At 33.8% G+C, this 8,058-nt stretch overlaps 1 protein-coding gene across 4 annotated transcripts; it reads left to right on the top strand.

The window, feature by feature from the left end:
• Positions 1–2,569: 2,569 nt before the first annotated feature.
• LOC120083714 (uncharacterized) lies at positions 2,570–7,663 on the top strand. Of its 4 annotated transcripts, XM_039039562.2 has the most exons (7): positions 2,737–3,158; positions 3,311–3,557; positions 5,681–5,898; positions 6,101–6,341; positions 6,575–6,660; positions 6,780–6,871; positions 6,960–7,663. In XM_039039562.2, exons 2-7 carry the CDS (start codon positions 3,450–3,452, stop codon positions 7,232–7,234), a joined length of 1,020 nt encoding a protein of 339 aa, XP_038895490.2. In that variant the 5' UTR covers positions 2,737–3,158; positions 3,311–3,449; the 3' UTR covers positions 7,235–7,663. The 4 variants fall into 4 exon arrangements, with proteins under 4 accessions (XP_090173009.1, XP_038895490.2, XP_038895492.1 ...); XM_090316883.1 differs by having other exon boundaries at positions 2,570–3,557; XM_039039564.2 differs by lacking the exons at positions 2,737–3,158; positions 3,311–3,557 and adding an exon at positions 5,173–5,313.
• The last annotated feature ends 395 nt before the right edge of the window (positions 7,664–8,058 follow it).

The following is an 8,058-nucleotide window of genomic DNA, read 5'->3' as shown; positions in this document are numbered from 1 at the left end:
TGTTGAAATAGCCGCTTGAGGTAATCGGTTTCTACCCTTGATTGTATTCCGACCAGTTCTTGAACGACTTCCCATAGGTCCTTGGCGGTTTGAAAACCCATTACCTGAGTTTCTACTTCTTGAGTCATCGAGTTGTAGAGCCAGCCTAATAGGAGCTAATCGACGAAGATCCACGCATCATAGGCTGGATTTGGTTGTAATTCTGTTTCATAAGTGGCCGCTGCAGTTGGGTCGGAGCTCGAGCTCTCGCCGAAGTGTTCATGGGTTTGTTTGGCGATAAATCGATTGGGGCAGGGGTTTTCTCTTGTTAAATACCCCTCTAGTCTATAGTTTCTAAGGATGGGCCAGGCAAGATTCTACCATAAGAGAAAGTTTGATTTGTCCATTTTGATGGAAGTCACCTGGTTTAATAGTTGGTTCAATGAGGGGCCTGCAATGTTGCCATTGTTGATAGCAGTGCCAGGGAGGCCGGCGGAAGATAGAGACGATGTAGTGTTCACCATGGATGGCTCTGATACCAAGTCAAATACCGAAATAAAAAGGAAAATGAAGGTAGAAGAAGAAAATGACAGCGTCTGAGCAATAGGTTTTTCTCACCTCTTTGGGTATATTTTTCCACACGGTACATATACACTACAGTGCACTTCTTATATACACTAATTTGGTGAATAAAGACAAAGAATGAAAGAATCTTGGCAGAAAAAATAATAGTGGAGAACCGTTACAACAGAATTGGTATTTTGGTATTTTTGGGAGAAGGATCCACAGTGACAGAGAGGACCATATCAGCATCCCTGTGGCGCCTCGTCAACTACTGAATATTTATCCTTATCAAAAGGAATGGTAGAGAAGCAAATACGAATTTTAAAGGGAACAAAAAAATAAAACCATTATGGCCTATGCTTGGCTCGTTGTAACTTTTATAATGATTCTTAACAATCGTGCCTTCAAAAAAAAGTTTGTTGTAATATGTAGTAAATTCATTTGGTTTTTCTTAACTTTATTTTTAATAATAATAAAAAAATATTATTATTTATTTTTTGTTAACAATCCATTTGATAAATTTTAGATTTATAGATGTGAAAGATGTAGGATAAAATAGAAAATTTGTCAGAAAAAACCAATTTTCTTTACGAAAGTTAATTCTCGAAAGGTAAGCTCAACCAAATTTTACAACTAAAAAAAAAAAACTAAAGTTACAAACCAACACAGTTGGAAAGATGGTTTTATTTAAATCAACTTAAAATCAGTTTTGCTAATTACTAAAAACAGTTAAAATATTCTAATAATCAGTTTTAACGTCAACTCAATCTCAAACAGTCTTAAAATAGATATGTTAAAAAATTTATGAAAAAAAAATTGTGTGATTCTAAATTTGAAGTCTAATTTTTATTTGGTGACTAAGTTTTTAAGAATTATACTTTTTATTTCTGAATTTTAGTTTTATTTTTCATTAGTTTTTAAGTCTCAAGATGTTAAATTTTTATCCAAAGAATTTTGAGTTTTGTTTTTATTTGATTTACAGATTTCAAAAATTATACTTTTATTTTTGATATTTTACTAAATACTTACTTCCAATTTTTTATATTAGTATTTATAAATTAATTTAAAATAATTCTAATACTTGTAATTAAAATAATTTTCACCAATTTTTTTTAATCGAAAATTGACATGAAAGACAGAAAAAAAAAATAATAAAATAAACATCAACGAAGGTTCATAAATATTAACTAATTCAAAATTTAAGGGTAAAAATGTAATTACAAACATTCATTTATTTTATACCTTGCTGTTTGTAATCGTTTATAGACGTAAGATCGTGAGTGATTGTGTTATGTGTAGAGGTGGAATTAAACATTTTTTCCTTTTCTTTTCTTCTTTTTTTTTTTTTTTACCATTCTTTCTTTCTGTAAGGATGATTTGAGGATCATGTTTGTTTTTGTGGGAAAGATGTTTGATAGAATCTCAAATTGGGATATAAAGCTTAATTTGATTTTACACTTTAGCGCACATATGGAAAATTGCTTAGTGTGTTGTTATTTATTGTTGTTGGTACGAGTATAATAGGGGCATCCATAGTGCTATATAGAGTCCTCCCCAAATGTTAGCTGGACGATTTAGTATGACGTTCTTATTTGTTGTTTTAAGTGACTTGGGAGTTACCTTATGTGGATCCAAATGGCCTCTTCTCCAGGAGACTTTTTCCTTGATCGTGTGCGTTTTATATCTTCCTATTTGGTTTATTTTTTGATAATTTTTGTTCTCTTGTATTTATGATGTTTACTTGTGTCTTGATCTCAAACGGGGAAGTTTCTCTCTTTTTAGCAATCTATCTAAAATCTTTATAAAAAAGAATGATATTTTGAAACTAAATAGAAATCAAATTTAAATTTTTAGGGAAAAAATAGGGTATTTCTCTAGAGATGAAAAAAGAAAAACATAAGAAACCAAAATTTGAAAATGGAAAGAAAACAAAGAAGATATTGAGTTGTCAAAGTGGCCTATCAACAAAACTCTTTGATTGGAAACGTGTTGCTTTGCTAAGCCCTCCGTAGCATCACTCAGCAGTATCCTCCATCGCCTTGCCGCTGCGTCCCTTATACACGCGGCGAAAACAAAATTCTCTCTAACTTTTTTCCTTATTTCCAAAACACCCCCTAAACAAACATAAATTTCCCTTTAAACCCCACCTTTTGGTTCCTCTTCCTCTTCCCTTCCAACTTTATTAAATAATTTAATTTTCCATTCCTTGCTTATTTATTTATTTATTTTTAATTAAATTCTCTCGTCTTTATCTCCCCAGGCATTTATTTATTGGCACAGCCAAAGAATCAGTTTCCCTCACCCAATTACTTCAATTAATTCCCAGTAAACTGATTAAAATAATGCAATGAATCTGTGCCTCTGAGATGCCCTTTCTGTTTCTCTCTTTCTCTCTCTTTTCAGTTCACATTTGATTTAATATTATATTTATATTAAATAAAGAAAAGAAAAGAAATTCTCAGTCAAAATTTCTGCTCGAAATCCAGCGTTATCCTCAATTCCTCGTCTTCTTCATCTCTGGATCGGCTTTTTCTTCTTATAATTCTTCAATGCTTTCTTCTTCTTCTGAAGAGAAATGGCTAAAGGATTATTGATTGCTAATTAAGAGCTGACGAGTATGTTTTCCTCTTCTTCTCTCTCTGATTTTTCCTTTCCTTTTACTTCCATTTCTCATTCTCTGTAATCAATTCTTCCACTCTGCCGCTGAATTTGCTTTTTCCTTTTTTCTCTTTCTCTCAATTCCTTTTGTTCTTTCCTTTTTCACCAGCCGGATTCCCCGATCAGCTGCTTCTTTCATTCTTATATATATATATATATATATATTCAACTAATTCCTCTGAGACGACCACCGCAAAGCTCACATTCTTCCAAAAACCTACCCGGAATTTCGATCGGAGAAGAAATCGATGTCTCAAACGACGCCGTTTAGTTTCCCTAACAATAAAACTGCCTCCAATTTGGAGCGCTTTCTTCAATGCGTTACTCCTTGTGTTCCTTGGCGAACTCTACCTCGGGTAATTTTCTTCTTCTTACAATTCATTTTTATTCATTTTATTGTTTTATTTTTATCATTTATTCTTCATTACCAATCCTACATTTTCTTTCCCCCCATTCTCACCATAAATTTTCATTTATTTATTTCTACATTTGTCTATACTAATCCATGTGATGCACGTTTTGGGTAATTTTTATTTTCATTTTTTTTTCCAATTTACACCATGATCTTAATCCAAATTCTCAACCATCTCCAAGTATTGATTTTGAGGTCAGAGATACTATTTCTTTAATTTAAAATGCACCGGTTTTTCTATCAATATTGTATTATTCCATTTCTCCACGGTCAGCTTTTTAATATTTTCTTAGATTAAAATAAAAACTAAATGATGGGAAAGAAGTTGAAAAAAAGGTGATGCTTTATTTTATTACCATTTCTGTAATTAACAGATATTTAATATTATATTATGGTATTTGTTATTATTTTGACCGGAGAGAGAGATTTTTTTTTTCATAAAAAATTAATAATACAAAACGTGGCGGATAGATTTCTAATTTCCTTTAAACTCGCTGAGTCGCCCTCCCTTGTCTTTTCGTGTAAATTATCTATGGGCCCTTAGTGGGCCGATGTCTTTACCCTTCTGGGCCCATTAAGATGGTGATTGCTCTTATATTCGGAGAATATACTCGGAATATACCTCCCTCTTTCTACCCTAATTTTTAATTATTATTTTCCATTCAGCATGTATTTTTTTTCCTTCTCTTTTTCGATGGGGGAAATTATAAAATTTTTAGTGAGAAGATAAAATTTTAATTATAAACTTCAAATAGAATTTATTAAACTTCTGTTTCTTGAAAAAAAAAATATATAACTTAAAAAAACGGAAAATTTGGCAGAGAGAAAATGAAATGGACTTTCTGTTCCTGTCTCGTTCCTTAACCCTAAATATAATGAAGTTTTAGAAACTAATTTTTAAAGCACAATTGTTTTGAAACTAATTGACAGAAATAAGCAAATTTAGTGCTGGGTCGAAGTCGCCCCCACCTTATCTTCAAAGTTTCCTATTTTTGTCATTTGCTTAAAAATACAAAAAATAATAATAAAAAAAAAAACCTCTAATTTTGAAATTATAATTTGAACATACCCTACAAGAGTGGCCATAAAGCAACGTGCCCAAGAGAAGGGCCCCATATTAAATAGATACGACATATAATATGTTATCAAATGTCTTATCTTTAGAAGTCTTCCCCCCGTGTCACGTGGCATTTTGATTGGTTTAAAATTCTCTATTTTTCCCTTCCATAAATTAAAAGTTTTTTATTAAATTAAATTTCATTCATACTCATCCACAAAGGAAATAACTTATGGGGTCATCATATGTTGTCGTGATGTGTATAAAAAATGTTGTCATGATTTCATTCCTTTTTTAACTTGTCAAGATATCTGAGCCCTAAATTAAATGTTCTTGGTAATAGTTACTTGACTAGTTTTCAGTTGGCTCCACTTGTTTTCTCTGCCCATCTTTATTTCTCTAATCAACCCTTTTTTTAGAATAATTATTAGTAATTCATCCGTTAGCATTTTGGATTTAGTGCCAAATGTTCGAAAATTTATGATATCATATAACAATTTGTAGTGCCTTGGACTTAGATCTAAGCCTACAAGGAAGGGGAGCGATGTAAAATTAAATTTAGCACTGTATCTTATATTAATATTAAAAAGCTGGTTCTAATATTCATGGATATAAAAAAATAGAAATGAAGATTATCACAAGGGTGAGAATTTAAAAGCATGGTTTGTTGTTTTACTAAGTTCGAACTAGTAAAAATTCTCACTTCAGGCATCATTCTGTTGTATTTAAATGTGTTGAAAATCTTCTGTGCGTCCAGTATAGTAGAATTTGCCCCTCTGATGTGAAAATGGAAAAAGGAAATCATGATTTGCTCCACCTTGTTTCCATTATGGTAGCCAGATTGATCTTCTTGAGCAAACTGTAGTCACTCAAAATGAGATTGATTGATTTTTAATCTTTTTTTTGCTCATTTTTTTCTGATATCTCAACATATTATCCCTTTGTTGGTGAAAATATAATGTGTTTGTATCTTACTTTCTCTAAACCCGTTTTCTTTCTTTTCCATATAGAGCTGCCTTCATGATCTCAATAGTCAGTGGCAACAGCCTGATAAAGATAATGTTCAATACTTCACGCTTGGCGAACTATGGGATTACTACGATGAATGGAGTGCATATGGTGCTGGTATCCCAATACAGCTGAATGGTACGGAAACTGCTACGCAGTTCTACGTGCCTTATCTGTCCGCAATTCAGATCTACACAAGCAAGCCTGTCGCCCCTTCCAGGTATACTGAAGCAACTTTCATTTTATGTTGCTGCCTTTGAAGTTTGAAAACTTTGTTTCTCTTTGATAAATGGTTGTTTAATCGAATAGGGCTGGGGCGCGATATAACTCAGAATAAGTTTTAAAGGGAATGTTTGATATATAATTTAGTTTGATTGCATTGCATTGCACATAAGCTATATTTGTTCGATTTCTCTTTGTAGAAACCGAAGATATGATAGTGACATGGCAGAATGTGAAAGCGATTCTTGGAGCGACGATAGCTGGAGTGATAACCTGTCAAGATCCCTGAGCAACAACTCTAGCAGGACATGGGATGCGGTTTCTGAAGACTCGAGCTTTGACCAGGAGGGATCATGGCCGCTGAGGGAAAAACTTGGTTACCTCTCTTTACAGTATATGGAGATGTCTTCTCCTTATTGGAGAGTGCCTTTTATGGACAAGGTAGATCTTTTTGTTTATTGTTTTCAATAGATCTTCATTGTTGATGTTACAATACAAATGTTTTCAAATTTAACAGTTCAATAGTTGTGGATATGCCTTGGTTAGAAGATCTAAAGAAAGTTTTGATATTCACGTGAAAAAATAGGTGGAATTATATATAGAGCATAGAAGAAGTATTAAATGACATTATCAGAATCTTCTTCTTTGCTTATGGTAGACCATCTCCATTTCAGATAACAGAGCTAACTCAAACTTATCCTGCGCTAACTACACTTAGGAGTGTTGATCTTTCTCCAGCTAGTTGGATGGCTGTTTCTTGGTAAAAGTCGCCTTCCTCTATCTACAGATCAACATGAGAGCTTTTTTGTTGTGGCTTCTTTCCTTGTCTCTTCCTGTTTCCTTTTAGTGGTTTTGTTCACTGTTTTCAACTTAATTCAGGTACCCCATTTATCACATCCCTAGTCAGAAAAACGACAAAGACTTTGCAACGTGCTTTCTAACCTATCATACATTATCTTCATCTTTCCAAGGTGTGGGACTGTCTATACTTCTTTCCAGAAATGTATGAAACCTTTCATCTGCCTATGATATTTAAGATTGTTTGATTGATGACTGCAGATTGCTCAATGGATCATGAAGGGCACAATGGATGTAGTGGTTCCGAAACCGATACCAGGTGTCAAACCGATGATAAAACTAGTACTTGTACTTCTACTTGCCTTCTCCCATTTGGGCTGGCCACTTATAGAATGCAAGGAGATCTTTGGTTGAAGCCAGAGACGTCTGATTACGAACGAATCGTCGATCTTTATCATGCTGCCGATTCATGGTTGAAGCAGCTCGGCGTCAATCATCATGACTTCAACTTCTTTTCCCTTCACTCAACCTTGTAAATAATCAGTTTTCCATTTCTTAGGCTGCCTCACTGACTCTCCTTCATGCAGGTTGTATGTTTGTGTTCATGCCTTTGCAACCAACATGAGAATCTCTTTACCTTTGCCTCTGCCAACTGCAGTTCATTTTTGACAGTTAGAAAGCCTGAGGGGTTTGATTCAGAACCAGCCCTTTTGTAGTTTTTAACTCTGGAAAAATGATGAACATTGTCGTGCTTTTAAAAGCAGAGGCATCTCCCACCGAGTTTTGGTGGAGTTTTTTTTTTTTTTTCTTCCTTCTTGGATTCAGGCTTCAGTTTTTCTCTCCCCACTGTGTTATGGACTTCCTAGATACGTAGGCTGGTTTTAAGACATGCCTGATTGGGAGTTGTTTTGTAATTGAGTGTTGATTTGTGAATCTGGTGGAGTTATATTGCAGGTTTTTTGTTACGGTTTTCTTTTTACTCTTTTTAAAATAAATAATAATAACAATTGTTATAGACGATTCTAGACTGAAAGACATAATCATTATCAAACAAAAAAAGAAGCGCCAAGAATGTAACAAGATCTGGATGAAGATAGCACCATATGACAAAAATGGTTCTAGGAGAGAGGGTTGATTTGAGTCTGGGCTCAAGCCAACGTGCTCAACTTTTACTAAGCCTGAGGCAGATCATAACAAAGTACTTGGTGGAGATGACCTATGCATTAAAACATCACCCTGGGATCAAAATGGACTTAGGAAAAGTTATATGGTCTCAGTCAAACCTAAGACCAACTCTAACAAAATGCCAAATGGGGCACGCCCATCACATGCTTTGACCTAGTAATGATTTCCTATCGTT

Source organism: Benincasa hispida, chromosome 8 (genome assembly GCF_027475165.1).
Source record: "Benincasa hispida cultivar pf3 chromosome 8, pf3_genome.v1.1, whole genome shotgun sequence".
NCBI lineage: Eukaryota > Viridiplantae > Streptophyta > Magnoliopsida > Cucurbitales > Cucurbitaceae > Benincasa > Benincasa hispida.
The sequence above is the reverse complement of the archived record's forward strand: the minus strand, read 5'-3'. Positions and strand labels throughout refer to the sequence as shown.